This window comes from Cetorhinus maximus, chromosome 17, assembly GCF_964194155.1.
Source record: "Cetorhinus maximus chromosome 17, sCetMax3.hap1.1, whole genome shotgun sequence".
Lineage (NCBI taxonomy): Eukaryota > Metazoa > Chordata > Chondrichthyes > Lamniformes > Cetorhinidae > Cetorhinus > Cetorhinus maximus.
In genome coordinates, this window is record NC_135895.1 from 78263110 (window position 1) to 78283776 (window position 20667).

The following is a 20667-nucleotide window of genomic DNA, read 5'->3' on the forward strand; positions in this document are numbered from 1 at the left end:
CCGTTTTGATCACTGGTTCTAACACATTCAGACATTGGAGTAAATATTTGACAGTCCAATTAAGCAACGAGTATTAAGTTCTGGAGAAGAGTCGTATTGGACCTGAAACGTTATTTCTGTTTCTCTCTCCACAGATGCTGTCAGACTGGCTGAGATTTTCCAGCACCCTCTGTTTTTACTTCAGATCTCCAGCATCTGCAGTATTTTGCTTTTATTTTCGTGTTTAATTCACTGTCACTTCTCTTCAAGGGATGCCTACCTTGAAGGAGCTCTACTCTTTTCTTGGACTGGATTTTGTTTGCCACTTTAATAACATCATCACCGCTCCTTTTGTCTTGTGTTCCATGACATCTTTGTAACTTAATCTCCCCCCCCCCACCCTCTAATTTATCCCTGGCCTTCTCTTTTGCTCCACCTGACCCACCCCACCCCCGCTACCTTTTCAACAGCATAAAACCCGTCACATTTCTGCCTCTCTTCAGTTCGAAGAAGAGTCACATTGGAGTCGAAACGTTGACTCTGTTTCCCTCTCCACAGACGATGCTCAGTTTTTCTCCGACCCTTTCTGTTTTTATTACAGGTAACGAGTATATTCACTTTCCAATTGGCCATGGGAAGTTAGGGCACCGTGAGGGTGGGAGTGGGGTGGTTGAAGGTCATGTGATGACATCTCCAGGAATACGCCTATCCATAGGTGGCAACCCAAAGAGGCCAGATTGTCACTCCTCCTGCTATCTTCTGTGCCTGCTTGTTTAACCACCGAGTGTTGGTTGGACTATTAATACCGCTAATAAATTGAGCAAGTCTATTGTGCAGAGTGAGGCTATGAAGAGGGATAGCGAGAATCCAGCCCAACTCTCCACTTCCTGTTGCTGGGGAGCTGCTTCCCGTTTCCTGAAAGCTGCTGCTTGCCTGGTTTCGTACACTCGCACACATACCAATAAAATAAACAGTGAACCAATAATCTAATTAACTAATTAGTGCCTCCTTAAAGGAGCACTGTAGCAAAACAAAACAAAACTTCAAAGGAAACTTAAAATGAAATGAATGTTCCCGGGGCTGATAGTGCACTCCAGCTCCTGTGGTGCTCACTGGTTGTGGAAAGCCTTAAGTAGACCTGGGACCCCCCCACCCCTCCAGGCACAGACGTAGCTGCGGAAGAGGGGCGGACAGTCAAGCCAAATGACCCCCCTTGCCTGCTGCCTGAACCTGTTAATAGCCACTTTGGCCTGGGCCGGGCTGGTTTCATTGGCTCAGTGTCAGTGAGTGTGGGAACGTTGTGACATCGACACCTAACCGAAAGCTCTGACGTGGCGTGATTCAGGCTGTGCAAAGCATCAGGAAATGGGATCCAGCTCAACTGCAGCCCTGAGGCCAGCTGGGACATGTAAGAGGTCGCAGGGTGGGGAAACACTGCTGGTGGCCTCAAAAGTTAGGAAGGAGGACAGTCAGTCCCGGTTACTGCTTCTGATTGCTATACAATTGCGCCTGTTGGACAGTGTGAATATCAGGGGGGATTCGAACTTTGCAGTGATGCCTACCAGAGTCAAATAGACAGCCACTGTTCATAGAATTACATCATATTTACAGCACAGGAACAGGCCATTCAACCCTACTGGTCCATGTCAGTGTTTATGTTTTATATGAGCCTGCTCCTATGTTACTTCACCTCACCCCATCAACGTACCCTGCATTTGTGCTATTTGCCTCACCTTCTCCATGTGAGAGGGAGTTTCATCTTCTAATCACTCTCTTAAAAAAAATATAGGAGAGATGGTGGTATAGTAGTAATGTCACTGGACTTACTAGTTACAGAGGCCCAGACTAACACTCTGGGGCCTTGGGTTCAAATCCCATCATGGTAGCTGATGGAATTTAAATTTAATTAATTAATAAATCTAGAATTGAAAGCCAGCCTCAGTAATGGTAACTATGAAGCTATCATTGATTGTCATAAAAACCCATCTGGTGCATCAACCTTCCTTTAGGGAAGGAAATTGGTTGTCCTTTTCCAGTCTGGCCTACACGCGACTCCAGGTCCACAGCAATGAGGTTGACTCTGTCCTCCGAAATGGCCTAGCAAGCCGCTCAGTTGTACCAAATTGTTACAAAAAGGAATAACAGTGGATGGACAGGACTGTGAGTGTACCTGCACAATATGGACAGTAGCAGTTCAAGAATTGGGGATGGACAACAATGCTAGCCTTGCCAGTGATGCCCACACGTCATGTATAAGAATAAAAAAACATTCTCCTGAATTCCTTATTGGACTGACTAATAACTACCTTATCTTTATGACACAAAACAAAAACAGAATTACCTGGAAAAACTCAGCAGGTCTGGCAGCATCGGCGGAGAAGAAAAGAGTCGACGTTTCGAGTCCTCATGACCCTTCAACAGAACTGAGTATAGTTAGGAGAGGGGTGAAATATAAGCTGGTTTAAGGTGGGGGGCGGGGGAGGGGAGAGAAGTTTGTTTTGGATTTCCAGCATCCGCAGTAGTTTTTTGTTTTTATCTTTATGACCCCTGGTTTTATATTCCCCACACGCCCTTCATAATTTACAGGAACTCTGTCGGGTCTTTCCTCAATCTTCTCTTCTCTTCACAGTCATTTGGGAAGAAAACCCAAGATTGAATAAAGGTTTTCAAACGTTATTTTTGAGAGAGTGAATAGTCAATGATTTATTATTTTCTCTTGATGGGAAAACAGTGACAAGGAATCATCAAGTTAAATTTATCACTGAGAGTGAGGAGGAGAGGTTAGCAGAGATGCAGAGGTTTGTCGAAGTGTGGAATAGTTTGCCAGAGAGACTGGTGGAGGCAGTGCTTTTTAGGTAAAATTGGCAACAGAGGAAGGAAAGAGCACAATAGTGAGATGGGTTTTACAAACTGCTGGGACAGACACAATGGGCCAAATGGCCTCCTTCTATGCTGAACATTTTCTGTTTCACATTAGCCAGTAAAGGGGAAGTCACCAGCTAAAGAAACATTAAAATTCCACTTTTGCTCTCACTTCTGCTTACATAGTATGGCCTAGTGATATTTCCACTCCAGACTGCTATAAAAGCTGCACTGCACAGACTCTGTGACAGTCACACCCAGGGGAGCAGCGAGTGAGTCATTCCAGGAAGTCCAGAGGGAAAAAAATCTAACTCGTGCACAAAATAGCTAGGGATTTTTTTTTAACTCAGTCAGTGCTCTGATTTCCTCTTTAATTTCTGATTATACAAGACCTGTTTTAACACACAAAATGTGACACAAAGAAACCCTAATGCCGTATGGGCTCCTCTGAACCCAACAAACTCTCCTGACTTTAACGTCCTGCCCATCACCTCCGAGTCCCAACCCACTGCCCTTTAATGAATTCTTGGCTTTGGATCCAAACTAACCAATTGGTTGGCAAGTCAACATGATTGGCCAGGCATTATCATGGAGAAAGCAACAGGGAACTATAGGCTCACCAAGCTCCCAGGTAATTTAAAGAAGGTGAAAGGATTGAACTTATTTTTTTTGTTTGAAGAGAATGGGTCCCTGTGTATGAATGTATGTCACTTCTAGCAAGAATAAATGAGCCACATTATGAGCTCGACTGATTATTTTAAATAGGTTGTTAGTGTAGCTATTAGTACACTCAGGATTGTTCAACAAGTGCTGCCCAAATGTGGGATCACATTTAACAGTAGGTGTTTTGGTTTGGGTTTTGTAAGCCTAGGCTGGCTGAGTATGATCTGTACTCTGCCTATTACAAATGACCAAAGTAACATGCTGTTTGATTGGATCAGCCAATCACTGGGACGTACACTGACAACCAATTTAAAATAATCAGTCAAGCTCATAATGTGGCTCATTTACACATGCTAGAAGCGACATACATTCATAAGCAGGCACCGTTCTCTGCAAACAAAAGGAATATATTCAAGCCTTGCACCTTTTTTGAATTAGCCATTTCCTGATGCTTTCTCCATGGCAATGCCTCCACCAATCAGAGTTGACTTGCCAACCAATCAGCGCCCTTTTCTCCTGCAGTATAAATATAGTGGTCATTCGAAATTTGGTATTCTTGTGTTTGTCCTGAGTGTAAGATGAAAAGCTTGAGCAATGTGTCTCTCTTTTCAGCAATATTCAAATTCTGTATTATCAAGCGATCTAGCTGGAAGGTCATGATGTATTCACTATGTATGCAATTTATTCGACTGCTCAGAGAGAACACACAGGAAAATTCAATGGAGAAGCAGCATAGCCTGCATGGTCATTATCACATTGCTGTTTGTGGGAGCTTGCTGTGCACAAATTGGCTGCTGCGTTTCCTACATTACAAGAGTGACTACACTTCAAAAAGTACTTCATTGGCTGAAAAGTGCTTTGGGATGTCCTGGGATTGTGAAAGGTGTGATAAGACTTTCTTTTTCTTTTCATCCAAATCAGTAGTGAAAACCCTCTATTAATGTCATTGGGCTACAAGAAGCAGCCTTGCAGTTATTTAGCGCTGTTTGTGACCCCAGGATGTCCCAAAGTGTTCAACGGCCAATGATGTATTTTTGAAGTGTAGCCATTGTTGTAATATGGGAAAGGCAACAAACAATATCAGCCCACAGCAAACTTCCACAGACAGCAATCTGATCGTGTTTCTAGCAATACAAGAACAAAAAAATTAGGAACGGGAGTAGGTCATTCAGCCCTTCGAGCCTGCTTCGCCATTCCTGTCTCCACTTTCCCGTCTGCTCCCTAAAACCTTTGATTCACTTGTCGATCAAAAATCTGTCTAACTCAGGCTTGAATATACTCAGTGACCCGGCCTCCACTGCTCTCTGGGAAACAGAATTCCACAGACGAACGACCCTCTGAGGGAAGAAATTCCTTCTCATCTCCGTCTTAAATGGGAGATCCCTAATTTTTAAACTGTGTCCCCTGGTGCTAGATGCCCCCACCAGGGGAAACGTCCTCTCAGCATCCATGCTGTCAGGTTTCCTCAGGATCTCATATGGTTCAGTAAGATCACCTCTTATTCTTCCAAATTCCAATGGGTATAGGCCCAACCTACACAAAACCACGGTGACGCTGTCTGATTGTATAATGATTTTCTGAATGTCCTGCTCTTATCTCCTTAATAATGGATTCTAGCATTTTCCCTATGTCAGATGTTAGGCTAGCTGGCCTATAGTTTCCTGCTTCCAATCTCCCTCCTTTCTTGAATAGGGGTGTTATATTTGCTATATTCCAATCATCTGGGACCTTTCCAGAATCCAGGGAATTTTGGAAGATCACAACCAGTGCGTCTCCTATCTCTGCAGCCACTTCTTTGAAAAGCCTAGGGTGCAGGCCATCAGGTCCAGGGGACTTGTCAGCTTTTAGTTCTAATAGTTTTCTCAGTACCTTTCCCTACATGATTGTAATTGTTTTAAGTCCCCACACCCATCCCCCTCAACCCCACACATCTCTTTTACCCCTTGATTTTCAAGTATTCTTGGAATTTTTTTGTGTCTTCTGTACTGAAGACAGACACAAAATACTTGTTCAACTTTCCCTCCATTTCCTTGTTTACCATTATTAATTCCCCAGCCACACCCTTTAAGAGACCAACGTCCACTTTTGTAACTCTTTTCCTGGTAGAAATTCTTACTGTTTTTAGATTTCTAGCTAGCTTTCTCTCATACTCTATTTTCATTATTTCACAGGATGTGGGTGTTGCTGGCTAGGCCAGCATTTGTTGCCCAACCCTAATTGTTCTTGAGAAGGTGGTGGTTGGTGATCTGCCTTCTTGAACCGCTGCAGTCCATCTGGTATAGGTATATTCACAGTGCTGTTAGGGAGGGAGTTCCAGGATTTTGACCCAGCGACAGTGAAGGAACGGTGATATATTTCCAAGTCAGGACGGTGTGTGGCTTGGAGGAAAACTTGCAAGTGGTGGTGTCCCCATCTATCTGCTGTCCTTGTCCTTCTAGCTGTAGAGGTCACAGGTTTGGAAGGTGCTGTCACACTGCTGTCACTGCGCATTGGTGATGGAGGGAGTGAATATTTAAGGTGGTGGATGGGGTGCCAATCAAGCGGGCTGCTCTGTCCTGGATGGTGTCAAGCTCCTTGAGTGTTGTTAGAGCTGCACTCATCCAGACAAGTAGTGAGTATTCCAGCACACACCGGATTTGCACCTTGTAGATGGCAAATAGGCTTTGAGGAGTCAGGAGGTGAGTTACTGTCTGCAGGATTCCCCGTCTCTGAACTGCTGTTATAGCTGCAGTATTTATATGGGTGGTCCAATCCAGTTTCTGGTCAATGGTAACACCCAGAATGTTGATAGTGAGGGATTCAGTGATGATGATGCCATTGAATGTCAAGGGGTGATGGTTAGATTCTTTCTTGTTGGAGATGGTCATTGCCTGGCACTTCTCTGACGCGAATGTTACAGCCCAAGCCTGAATGTTGTCCAGGTCTTGCTGCATATGGATAGAGACTGGTTCAGTAACTGAGGAGTTGTGAATAATACTGAACATTGTGCAATCATCAGCGAGCATTCCCACTTCTGACCTTATGATGGAAGGAAGGTCATTGATGAAGCAGCTGAAGATGGTTGGACCTGGGACACCACCCTGAGGAACTCCTGGGACTGAGATGATTGACCTCCAACAACCGCAACAGCCTTCTTCTGTGCTAAGTATGATTGCAACCAGTGGAGTTTTCCCCCTGATTCCCATTGACTTTATTTCTCCCTCATTTTTTTTTAGTAATTCTTTGCTGGTTTCCAAAATCTGCTCAAACTTCTGACCTTCCACAAGCCTTCGCAGAATTGTTCACTTTTTCTTTCAATTTTATGCTATCCTTAACTTCCTTATTTAACCACAGATGGCACATCCTTCTCATACGAGTCTTTCTTTCTCCATGGAATATATCTTTAATGAGAGTTATGAAACATTGCCTTAACTCTCTGCCACTACTTCTTTACTGTCCTGCCTTTTAACCTATTTTCCCAGTTCATTTTATCCAACTCTGTAATTGTCTTTATTTAATTTTAAGACACTAGTCTTAGAGCCACACTTCTTATCCTCAAACTAGATTGAAATTCTATCTTGTATGATCACTCCCACCTAGAGGCTCCTTTAAGACGATGTCATTAATTAATCCTGTCTCATTGCACATTACTGGGTCTAAAATAGCCTTCCTCCAGTTGGCACCAGAATGTAATGCTCTAAGAAACTGGCCTGAATACACGCTATGAACTCATCTTCCAGGCTACCTTTGCCAATTTTAAAAAATTCCTTCATGGAATGTGGGCCTTACTGGCCAGGCCAGCATTTATTGCCCATCCCTAATTGCCCTTGAGAAGGTGATGGTGAGCCAACTTCTTAAACCACCGCAGTCTATGTGGTGTAGGTACACCCACAGTGCTGTTAAGGATGAAGTTCCAGGATTTTGATACAGCGACAGTGAAGGAACGGCGATATATTTCCAAGTCAGGATGGTGAGTGGCTTGGAGGGGAACTTGCAGGCGGTGGTGTTCCTTTACATCTGCTGCCCTTGTCCTTCTAGATGATAGAGGTCACTGGTTTGGAAGGTGCTGTCGAAGGAACCTTGGTGAGTTACTGCAGTTCATCTTGTAGATGGTACACACTGCTGCCACTGTGTGTCGGTGGTGGAGGGAGTGAACATTTAAGTTGGTGGATGGGGTGCCAATCAAGCAGGCTGCTTTGTCCTGGATGGTGTCGAGCTTCTTGAGCGTTGTGGGAGCTGCACTCATCCAGGCAAATGGAGAGTATTCCATCACACTCCTGAATTGTGCCTTGTAGATGGTGGACAGGCTTTGGGGAGTCAAGAGTTAAGTTACATGCCTTAGAATTCTCCGTCGCTGACTTGCTGATGTGGCCACAGTATTTATCTGGCTGGTCCAGTTCAGTTTCTAGTCAATGGTAACCCCCAGGCTGTCGATAGTGGGGTATTCAGTGATGGTAATGCCATTGAATGTCAGGGGTGATGGTTAGATTCTCTCTTGCTGAAGATGGTCATTGGCTGCCACTAGTGTGGTACTGATGTTAGTTGCGCACTTCCTGACCTAGATACACCTTCAGATAGATCTTATTGGTTCATTGCCAGAAACTCCAGGCAATGTTCTGCTACTAGATAAATTTACAAAATGGATAGAGGTTTTTCCTTGCTTTGGTTGTAGCTAAAATATGATTGAGTGAAGTGATTCACAGGCAGGGAGTGCCCATACAGGTAAATAGCGATCAAGCATCACAATTTACAGGAGAAGTTTTTACAGAACTCCTGAAATTGATGGGAATTAAACAAAAATTGCACTTATCCCATTTATCCTCAATCATCTGTATAATGTAACCATCCATATTCTACTGGCTATATAATGTAACAAAGTGTAGTCCACTGACTATATAATGTAACCATGCGTTTGCTACTGATTGTATAATGTAGCCAAGTGTGTTTTACTGATTATTGGAAAGAATCATGTGAACCACTCACTACAAGGTAATGAGTTGCCTGCTTCTGTGCTGCGCAATTCCTTGTGAACATAAGAGACCGTCTGCTGTAGAACCTCCCTCAATGCCATGGTTATATATGTGCACAGAACGTTACCAGCTGGATTCTACTCCTGCTGTTGGTGGATATTGTACATTACTGAACTGAAAGCTTTTCACTAGCAAGTTTCATGAGCAATGAGTAGTTTAAGCTGACGGAGAGTCAGTGCAACAAAGGTGACATCTAGTGCCTGCCGTAGGCAATGCGATCCCTGTTGGTTTTTCCATTCAGATTACATTGGGTGGAATCTAATCAGGCGTTAGGGCAGCTAAGGTCTCACTCAGAGCCATTTATAGAACCCCTCGGCATCTCTCAATCCTCCCCATCACTGGGATGAAGAGGTCACAGCTGGGGCCATGAGCAATCCTGTAGGGGAGGGTTTCCCCCCTCCAAAATGATGACCCTGACAGCTGTGGGCAATCTTTAATTTTAAATTCTCAGGGAGCTTTAGAGAGACACCTTCATTTTGAGCACCCTCGCAATCTCCTACCTGTCTCAGCAGTGCCACTCTCCCTTTTGGGCTGCCAGTCAGACATCGCTGCAGGTCCTCCAATCGGACCTCCTGCCTTGAGAAACCGACCTGTCCTTAAGTGGGCGATGAACATGGAGGCAGCCTGTTCACCACAAAATCATTAGCTGGGCGCCTCCCAGAAGATTCTAACTGCTGGTGCACCTTTGACTTGCACAGGCTTGGGAGCTGCAACTTATCCCAATGTCTGAAATCTTTAAAAGAGCATCAGAATCCATTCCTTGTGTTTAAAAGGATTCGATAATCCCTAAATAGTCTGTTATTCAACACACTGAACACTGACAGGTATTTAGTTCCCAGTTATCATTTTTGTAATTTGTTTCAGGATGAAATGGAGCTTCTGCCCCACCACCCCACCTCCCGTCACCCCACCCCACCCCTGGTCAGGAAGATGAAAGGAACGAGCAGAGTTCCTGCTCTCATTCGACATACAAGCTCTCTTTTCAGCAGGGATTGCTGGAAAGTGAAATGAAACAACCACTCGCACTTATACAACACCTCAACATAGGAAAACACCTCAAGAGACTCCACAGGAGTAAAAAAAAGGAAAAACTGAAAATAAAAGGAAAAGTGCTGTAAATAAAACACAGTTCAGCCAGCATGCGTAAAGGGGAAGGACAGATCATAACAGTTTTGGTGTTTGCCCTTCATCAGAAAAGTGGATGAGGGTGAGATCTGGTAGTTCAAACTCACAAGTGCAGAGAGTGTGAGCTGCTGTCCAGCCCTGAGGAGGAATCCGAAGGGGTGAGGAATAATGAAGGTGCTGAGGGGGTTGGAGAGGTCAGGAGGGATATGGGATAAAGGGGAGGGCAATCATTTTAATCTCAGTGCACTGGAAAAATGTGAGTTGGGAGATTTCAGTGAAGTTCAGTGGAGTGGGAGTTTTATTTTAATTCATTCATGGGATGTGGGCTTCGCTGGCTGGGCGAGCATTTATTGCCCATCCCTAGTTGCCCTTGAGCTGCCTTCTTGAACCGCTGCAGTCAATGTGGTATAGGTACACCCACAGTGCTGTTAGGGAGGGAGTTCCAGGATTCTGACACAGTGACAGTGAAGGAACGGCGATATATTTCCAAGTCAGGATGGTGTGTGGCTTGGAGGGGAACTTCCAGGTGGTGGTGTTCCCATCTATCTGCTGCCCTTGTCCTTCTAGATGGTAGTGGCCATGGGTTTGGAAGGTGCTGTCTCAGGAGCCTTGGTGAATTCCTGCAGTGCATCTTGTAGATGGTGCGTCAGTGGTGGTGGGAGTGAATGTTTGTGGATGTGATGCCAATTAAGCGGGCTGCTTTATCCTGGACAGTGTCAAGCATTCTGAGCGTCGTGGGAGCTGCACTCATCCAGGCAAGTGGAGAGTGTTCCATCACACTCCTGACTTATGCCTTGTAGATGGTGGACAGGCTTTTTGGGGACAGGAGACTGGTTACTCATCACACGATTCCTGGCCTCTGACCTGCTCTTATAGCCACAATATTTATATGATTGGCCCAGTTCAGTTTCTGGGCAATGGTAACTCCCAGGATGATGATAGTGGGAGACTCAGTGATGATAATGCCATTGAACATCAAGGGGCAATGGTTGGATTCTCTCTTGTTGGAGATGGTCATTGCCTGGCACTTGTGTGGTGCAAATGTGACTTGCCACTTATCAGCCCAAGCCTGGATATTGTCCAGGCCTTGCTGCATTTGGGCATGGACTGCTTTAGTAGCTGAGGAGTCACAAATGGTGTTGAACATTGTGCAATCATCAGCAAACATCCCCACTTCTGACCTTATGTTGGAAGGAAGGTCATTGATGAAGCAGCTGAAGATGGTTGGGCCGAGGACACTACCTGGAGGAACTCCTACAGTGATGTCCTGGAGCTGAGCTGATTGACCTCCAACAACCAGAACCATCTTCCTTTGTGCTAGGTATGACTCCAACCAGCAGAGAGTTTTCCCCCTGATTCCCATTGTCTCCAGTTTTGCTAGGGGTCCTTGATGCCACACTCGGTCAAATGTGGCCTTGATGTCAAAGGCAGTCACTCTCACCTCACCTCGGATGTTCAGCTCCTTTGTCCATGTTTGAACCAGGACTGTAATGAAGCCAGGAGCTGAGTGGCCCCGGTAGAACCCAAACTGGGCATCAGTGAGCAGGTTATTGCTAAGCAAGTGCTGCTTGATAGCACTGTTGATGACCCCTTCCATTACTTTACTGATGGTGGGGCGGTAATTGGCTGTGTTGGATTTGTCCTGCTTTTTGTGTACAGGACATACCTGGGCAATTTTCCACATAGCTGGTAGATGCCAGTGTTGTAGCTGTGCTGGAACTGCTTAGCTAGGGGTGCGGTAAGTTGTGGAGCACAAGTCTTCAGTACTATTGCCGGAATATTGTCAGGGCCCATAGTCTTTGCAGTATCTAGTGCCATCAGCCGTTTCTTGATATCACGTGGAGTGAATTGAATTGGCTGAAGACGGGCATCTGTGATGCTGGGGACCTTCGGAGGAGGCCAAGATGGATCATCCACTCTGCACTTCTGGCTGAAGATTGTAGCAAATGCTTCAGCCTTATCTTTTGCACTGATGTGCTGGGCTCCTCCATCAGTGAGGATGGGGATATTTGTGGAGCCTCCCCCTCCAGTGAGTTGTTTAATTATCCACCACCATTCACGACTGGATGTGGCAGGACTGCAGAACTCAGATCTGATCCATTGGTTGTGGGATCGCTTAGTCCTGTTTATCACTTGTTGCTTATGCTGTTTGGCATGCAAGTAGTCCTGTATTTTAGCTTTACCAGGTTGACACCTCATTTTTAAGTATGCCTGATGCTGCTCCTGGCATGCCCTCCTGCACTCTTCATTGAACCAAGGTTGATCCCCTGGCTTGGTAATAATGGTAGAGTGGGGGATATGCCGGGCCATGAGGTTACAGATTGTGTTCGAGTACAATTCTGCTGCTGCTGATGGCCCACAGCACCTCATGGATGCCCAGTCTTGAGTTGCTAGATCTGTTTGAAAGCTATCCCATTTAGCATGGTGGTAGTGCCACCACGATGGAGGGTACCCTCAATGTGAAGGTGGGACTTCATCTCCACAATTACTGTGTGGTGGTCACTCCTACCGATACTGTTATGGATAGATGCATCTGTGGCTGGCAGGTTGTTGAGGATGAGGTCAAGTTGGTTCCCTCACCACCTGCCACAGACCCAGTCTAGCAGCTGTGTCATTTAGGACTCGGCCAGCTCGGTCAGTGGTGATGCTCTCGAACCACTCTTGGTGATTGACATTGAAGCCCCCCACCCAGAGTACATTCTGCACCCTTGCCACCCTCAGTGCTTCCTCCAAGTGATGTTCAACATGGAGAAGCACTGATTCATCAGCTGAGGGAGGGCGGTACGTGGTAATCAGCAGGAGGTTTCCTTGCCCATGTTTGACCTGATGCCATGAGACTTCATGGGGTCCAGAGTCAATGCTGAGGACACCCAGGGCAACTCCCTCCTGACTCTATACCACTGTGTCACCACCTCTGCTGGGCCTGTCCTGCAGGTGCAACAGGGCATACCCAGGGATGGTGATGGTGGAGTCTGGGACATTAACTGTAAGGTATGATTCTGTGAGGATGACTATGTCAGGTTGTTGCTTGACTAGTCTGTGAGACAGCTCTCCCAATTTTGGCACTAGCTCCCAGATGTTAGTAAGGAGGACTTTGCAGGGTCGACAGGACTGAGATTGTCGTTGTCGTTTCTGGTGCCTAGGTCGATGCTGGGTGGTCCGTCCGATTTCATTCCTTTTTTGTGACTTTGTAGTGGTTTGTTACAACTGAGTGGCTCACTAGGCCATTTCAGACTGCATTTAGGAACCAACTACATTGTTGTGGGTCTGGAGTCACATGTAGGCCAGACCAGATCCCCACAGTGATGGATTCGGGATACAGAAGACTGTAGATGAGTTGGAGTTGGAATACTGGCAAAGGAAGCATTGGGGAACTGGACTTGGTGACGATAAGACCATGGATGAAGCTTTCTGCAGTGCTAAGGATGAAGGACAGCAAAATATTTCAAGAGAGGTGATCCATGGAATGGCTCTGGGGTCTGCTCAAGTAAGTCGAAAGCCAAACCTGGTTTAGGGGGTGAGTGAGCTGTCAAGGTATAGAATGAAATCAAGACAAAACTGAACAGTTTCTGGTATAAACCAAAATTAATAACTCTCATGCAAAATCATTTAACTGGGACAATTAAACAAAATTAATGACAATTAAATGTTATCTCTGCAACATCGCATGCCTCTGCCCAGCCTTGGATCATCTGCTGCTGAAACCCTCCTCAATACATTTCTTACCGCTGAACTTGATTATTCTAATGCTCCTCAGACTGGCCTGCTACCTTGCATATTCCATAAACTGAAGCTAATACAGCCCAAATCTGAACTCACACCAAGTCCTGTTCAGCCATTACCCCAGATCTTGCTGACCTCCAGTATCTCCCAGTCCAGAAGCGGTTCACAAGAACACAAGATATAGGAACAGGAGTAGGCCATTCGCCCCCTCGAGCCAGCTCCACCATTCGATAAGACCATGGTTGATCTGATTGTGGCCTCAACTCCACTTTCCTGCTTGCGCGCCCCCCATAACCCTTGATGATCAAAAATCTGTCTAACTCAGCTTTGACTATATTCAGTGACCCAGCTTCCACTTCTTTCTGGGGAATTTTAAAATTCTGATCCTTGTTTTCAAAATGTTTTTATGACCTTATCCCTCCATATTTCTGTAACATCCTCCTACCTTACAAGTTGCCAAGAACTCCTCCAATTCTGGCCTCCTGCGCACCCCAATTTTCATTTCTCCTCTATTGGTCGCTGTGCCTTCAGGTGACTAGGTCCAAAATTCTGGAATTCCCTCCCTAAACTTCTCTGCCTCTCCATCTCTCTCTCCTCCTTTAAGGTGCTCCTTAAGACTGCTCTTGTGACCTTTCCTACTAACTCCTTTTATGAGTCTGTGTCGACTTTTGTTTGAAAGCATCTTTTGTGAATGTATGAGGTTGTTTGACTATGTTAGAGGTACTACTTAAATGTCAATCATTGCAGAGTGCTCCCCACTTACTTGAAAACTATAACTTAATATCTGACATTTTAAAAATCCTGATAAGGTCCACAAACTTCCTGCTTTCCTGAATTGGAAATTGTGGCATCAAAATTTCTAATTCAATTTTTTCCATGTCAACAGTCACAGCGTAGTTGCAGGCTCTGGCTATTAGGGTGGCGCAGTGGAGAGAGTTTCTTAGTTCTCTCTCCCACATTAACACCTTGTGTGTAAAAAATAAAATGTACCCACCAACTGACCGTGAGCAATGCCACGGTCAATTTAGCTTCCTTTCAAAATTTTTTGAATTTATGTCGCGAATACATCATTCTTTGTACATCTTCCTTTACTATAATTTATGGAATAACTTACTACATGGAGTGGATTCAGGAATTCTACTTGTAATCAGATGCTTGGGCCAATTACAATGATGCTGCAAGAGTACAAAAGGGTTGTGGTGGGGAAGGAATCTTGCTGCTAGTACGTGTGACTCTCCCCTCTCTCTGCTGCAAGGGAGGGAGGGAGGGAGTGAGTGCATACTACTTTTACAGATTCACACAGCCATGGTGTTTCACTCAAGTCTGGTGCTTCAAGTATTTCCTCAGGATTAGCGGAATGTCCAGTTGGTCAATGGAATGCAGGCCGCTTAATAGCTTGAGGGACTTGCGGATGGCCATTCTGGTGAGTGACATCAAAGATCTCGGCTGAGCTGAAAAATCAAACATAGATTAGTTGGTAAGTAAGTAGGCTACACATTGACATGACTATCTGGCCATTATCTGACAGGGGCAAGAGTGCACTTCCATCTGGAAGCAGATGGGTTTCTCCCTGCCTTGCAGACCAGGAATTGAGCAGAATTTCCCATCTTCCATTAAGCCTTTAACAGTTTTTCTTTCCCGCTCCCCTAATGGTGCTGACTCTTACTGAGGTATGGTTTGACCGACACCAGCAGGACTCAGATGCTTTGCTCAACTGGATATTCTACACAATATAGTTGTACTCAACCACAATCTGTAACCCCATGGCCCAGCATATCACCCATTCTACCGTTACCACCGAGCCAGGGGATCAACCCTGGTTCAATGAAGATTGCGGGAGGGCATGCCAGGAGCAGCACCAGGCATACCTAAAAATGAGGTGTCAACCTGGTGAAGTTACAACACAGGACTGCTTGCATGGCAAACAACATAAGCAGCAAGTGATAGACAGAGCTAAGCGATTTCGCACCTAACAGATCAGATCTAAGCTTTGCAGTCCTGCCACATCCAGTTGTGAATGGTGGTGGACAGTTAAGCAACTCACTGGAGGAGCAGGCTCCACAAATCCCCATCCTCAATGGTCGAAAAGCCCAGCACAGCAGTGCAAAAGATAAGGCTAAAGCATTCATAACAATCTTCAGCCGGAAGTGCTGATTGGATGATTCATCTCGGCCTCCTCCAGAGTCCCCAGCATCACAGATGCCAGGTTTCAGCCATTTCGATTCACTCCACGTGGTATCAAGAAACGGCTGACGGCACTGGATATGACAAAGGCTATCGGCTCTGACAATATTCCGGCAATAGCACTGAAGACTTGTGCTTCAGAACTTGCCGCGCCCCCAGCCAAACTGTTCTAGTGCAGCTACAACACTGGCATCTACCCGGCTATGTGGAAAATTGCCCAGGTATGTGTTGTGCACAAAAAGCAGGACAAATCCAACCTGGCCAATTACCGCCCCATCAGTCTATTATCCATCGACAGTAAAGTGATAGAAGGGTCATCAACACTGCTATCAAGTGGCACTTGCTTAGCAATAACCTGCTTACTGATGCCCATTTTGGGTTCTGCCAGGGCCACTCAGCTCCTGAACTTGGTTCAAACATGGACAAAAGAGCTGAACTCCCGAGGTGAGGTGAGAGTGACTGTCCTTGACATCAAGGCTACATTTGACCAAGTGTGGCATCAAGGAGCACTTGCAAAACTGGAGTCAATGGGAATCAGAAGGAAAACTCTCTGCTGGTTGGAGGCATTCCTAGCATGAAGGAAGATGGTTGTGGTTATTGGAGGTCAATCGTCTCAGTTCCAGGACATCACTGCAGGAGTTCCTGATGGTAGTGTCCTAGGTCCAACCATCTTCAGCTGCTTCATCAATGACCTTCCTTCTGTCATAAGGTCAGAAGTGGGGGTGTTCACATAGGATTGCACAATGTTCAGCACCATTCGCGACTCCTCAGATACTAAAGCAGTCTATGTCCAAATGCAGCAAGACCTGGACAATATCTAGGCTTGGGCTGACAAGTGACAAGCAACATTCGCGCCACACAAGTGCCAGGCAATGACCATCTCCAACAAGAGAGAATCTAACTCTCGCCCCTTGACATTCAATGGCATTACCATCACTGAATCCCCCACTATCAACATCGTGGGGGTTACCATTGACCAGAAACTGAACTGGACTAGCCATATAAATACTGTGGCTACAAGAGCAGGTCTACAAGGCACAAGTCAGGAGTGTGATGGAATACTCCCCATTTGCCTGGATGAATGCAGCAGCAACAACAACAAAGAAGCTTGACACCATCCAGGACAAAGCAGCCCACTTGATTGGGACCCCTTTCACAAACATTCACTCCGTCCACCACCGACGCACAGTAGCAGCAGTGTGTACCATCTACAAGATGCACTGCAGAAACTCACCAAGACTCCTTAGACAGCACCTTCCAAACCCACAACCACTACCATCTAGAAGGACAAGGTAGATGGGAACATCACCACCTGGAAGTTCCCCTCCAAGTCACTCACCATCCTGACTTGGAAATATATCAACGTTCCTTCACTGTCACTGGGTCAAAATCCTGGAAGTCTCTCCCTAACAGCACTGTGGGTGCATCTAGACCACTTGGACTGCAGCAGTTCAAGAAGGTAGCTCAGCATTACCTTCTCCAGGGCAATTAGGGGGTGGGCAATAAATGCTGGTCTAGCCAGCGAAGCCCACATCCCTTAAAAAAAAAAGTGGGTCTCAGAAACTGATCTACTCACCCAAGCTAAGAAGATAACATCAGAAATAGGGTGGGGTGGGGTGGGGGGGGAATAATCCCATGGGGTGGAATTCCATGGGGGAGGGGCAAAATCCCACAAAGGGGCAATTCCGTCGAGGGAAGATCCAGTCGGGTGGGAAATCCCGTCATGGGAGGGATCCTGTCGGGGGGAATCCTGTCCGGGGGGGAAATCCCATGGGACGGGGGTGGAATCCCGTGGTGGCGGGGAAACCCGTGGAGGGGGGGAACACCATGGAAGGGGGGGAATCCTGTTGCTGGGGGGAGAATCCTGTGGGGGAGGGAAATCTCATGGGGGGTAGAATCATGCTAATATATTAACCTCTAACTCATGGGCACTCATCTTGTGTGTTAACCTTTTATGGCACCTTATCAAATGACTTTTGCACATCCAAGCATACTACATCTACAGGTTATCCTTTATCTACCCTACTAGTTACATCTTCTAAAAAAAAACGCGAATAAATTTGTCATACATGATTTCTCTTCGTAAAACCATATTGACATTGTCCACAGAAAAGAATTTCCCAGTGGCTGGCCACTGATGAGTGGACAGGAGAGGGATCACTGGCTGATTTTTCCTTTGCTTCCTTAAGCTAGGTTAGTGCAGTTAACTGTTGCACTGCAATTGCTGCCCAGCTGAGGAACATAGGAATGGGAGGAGGCCACTCAATCCCTTGGTCTACTTGCACTATTTAATTAGCAGATTTGCAGCCTAACTCCATCCACCCGCTTTGGTTTCATAATTCCTTAATACCCTAAATTTTATCAATCTGTTCTGAAAATGTTCAACTGATTGTGCTCCCCCCCCGCCACAACATGTCCCAAGCCTCAGCTTTTCAAAGAGAGTTCCAAACTTCCACTACCTCCCACCCCTTGATCAGACTCTTCTGCAACTGGATTCCCCCTGCTTGCAATCAGACCCCCTTGGCCATCACTCACCTATTACCCAGAGGTCTCCCACCCAACTCCCCCACTAGATATAACTGCTCTCTTCTCACCTGGCCTGTGCCCTTGTAATGCAGGCTATCCCACCCAAAAAGCAGCTAACCTGTCAATCAGGCTAGCCGTGGATAGGAAGCCAACACAATAAAATTTAGAAACTGCAAGCCATTTGGGAAACCCATAATTCTGGTTTTCCCGATCTCAAAACAGACCCCCCTGCTCCCACCCCACCTCCGAGATAACATTCGGCCCTGTGTCTCTTACCTGTGGCTCGGGCTAGAAGTTCTGCTGCTTTGTTCTGCTGTGTATTTTTTACTGGTGTGTGGCCTGGCAGGTGAAGGTTTGCTCCGAAGTCTATGAGTAGCTGGATGTATTGAGGCCCACAACCATACCTGAGGCACATCTCCAGGACTGTTTTTGGTTGTTTGATCCTTGCTAAGAGCCTCTGCTCTGTACAGTTGAAGTCGGGGTCCGCCCCGTACAGGAGGAGCAGCCGAAAGCACTCATAGTGCCTGTACACTGAAGCAAGATAGAGTGGGCCACTACAAGCACAAGCATTGGAGGCCCACTCTGGCACCTTGGATCGCACGTTGACTTCAGCCCCATACTCCAGCAGCGCTTGCAAAATGTCCACATCCCCTTCTCTGGCAGCGGTTAGGACAGGCGAGCAGTTGTTGTAGATGCTTCCATTTGGGTTCGCCCCTGCCCTGAGGAGAGCCCGGGCACAGTGCAAGTGCCTGCCACTCACAGCTGTGAACAAAGGGGTCTGGGCTTTCACGTCCAAACTATCTACCTCGGCACCATGCCTCAAGAGAACCTCCAGGCAGCTCAGGTGGCCTTTGGAGGCTGCCAAACGCAGGGGAGTACCCGGGACCCCCCAGCCACTCCGGTTATTGATAAACTGAGAGTACTTCTCCTTGGACAAGAGCTCAGCCAAAAGTTCAGCATCATTTCTGGAGACGGCTTGGTTGATCTGATTAACCTCGGCGTTTTCATCTTGATTTCTGGGCTGGAGCATCGAGAAGATCTTACCGATGTCCACCAGGCTCATCTTCATTGGGCTCATTATCTTGTCCACTTTCAGCATGTTGCTGGATTCTCTATCAGGCCAGTATCACACAGAGGCATTCATGATGTTACTAGTTACTCCTGTAGGCTATGTTGACATTGTCCGTGATGCAACATAGTGATGATTGTGAGGTCAGGTGGACAGAGTGTTGCATTGTCCCACTTCATTGGTCAGGTCATGCATAGTAAGAAGAAAGTTGTTGAAATGTACACTTGCAACCAAAGTAGAATTGTACCTAAAGCCCATAACAACTGGGCTGGTACTAAATGCTTGTCTGAATTTAGTTCTCAAATATGCTTCTCCTTATGCATTCACCCATTACTGAGGGTAAATACCACTGGCAACAAAGCATTGCTCATGGTTACAATGGGCAGTAGTTTAAAAGAAAAAGGGGGAAGGTGTGGAAGGGTTAATGTACCAACAGCAATCTGTTGGCTATCAGCTAGAGATATGGCAGCACAGGTGGCAACAAAATACTTGCAGAAGTTATCAACAAACTTTTGAAAGCATCTTTTACTGAGTCCCCAGTGGTTCCCCTTGTCTGCCAACAATCCCTTGCTGCTAACCAGCTTTCCAGCTCCTGGTTACAGATTGGGTCCATGGTGAATCATAGCTCCAGTGCCGTGAAGGTGTTGGATTTCCGGGTGCATTCTGCAATCATGATGTCACTGGGGAAAAGAAGTGATAATGTCACAGGTGGAACACCCTTTGTTTCTGTGTGATGAGCTCTGTACTTCACAAAAAAAGCTTGTACTTGTGAGATACCCTTTTACATCAAAATAAAACTAAAGAGACTACTGGAAAGTGGGGTGATTGGACTTCCTAGCTATGACATTGTTTCCGAGAAGTTAGGCCCTGGCTGAGGTTGCTATGGGGATGAAAGGCAGGTTAAAAAATAAAGACAAATAGAAACTAAGCGGGGGTATCAGGTTACAGCTTGTGGTCAGCAGCAGAACACAGAATTCTTGTGGGGAGAAGAAACAAATCTGTCTCAGGAAGAGGTCAGGTTTCCTGTTTGGCAGAAATGGGTACAGGAGCTCTTGGAGGCAATGTGTGAGCTGGCTAATACAGTCTGAAACCTCGAAAGCTGTGTACATAACTTGGAGATGCCAAAGAGCTGGATGTTTTTACCAGAAGTGGCCAAGTGTGAATGTTATTGGCTGGTTGGTTGAGAAAGAGCTTTGGAAAACTACGTAGGCAGGTTTGTCAGGACCTGAGGGAGAGGAGGTTCATTGAAATACATCTCGCTGATGATAATTGTACCCATGAGACTTGACAGTTGATGCTCATGGAGGCGTACGATCTTAGCACTGGCAAGTGGCACTGAGCAACACTGATGGCAACGGAGCAGAGGGTGGCATCAGGGACACGGTGCAGGAAAGAAAAGGTTATTTCTGTGCAGTCACTCTGTTTTATAGGAGCTACATTCATTTGCATGCAGTCACTGTCTTTTCTATAAGAGGATCTTTTCCCCTTGTGGGGAAATCTAGAATTAGGGTACACAGTTTCAACATA

At 46.1% G+C, this 20667-nt stretch overlaps 1 protein-coding gene across 1 annotated transcript; it reads right to left on the reverse strand.

The window, feature by feature from the left end:
• Window positions 1-14678: 14678 nt before the first annotated feature.
• LOC144692769 (ankyrin repeat and SOCS box protein 12-like) lies at window positions 14679-19161 on the reverse strand. The gene is made up of 2 exons (XM_078561847.1): window positions 18348-19161; window positions 14679-14812 (listed from the first exon to the last, which is right to left on the reverse strand). The coding sequence occupies exons 1-2, from the start codon at window positions 19147-19149 to the stop codon at window positions 14679-14681; spliced, it is 936 nt and encodes a 311-aa protein (XP_078417973.1). The 5' UTR covers window positions 19150-19161.
• Window positions 19162-20667: the final 1506 nt, after the last annotated feature.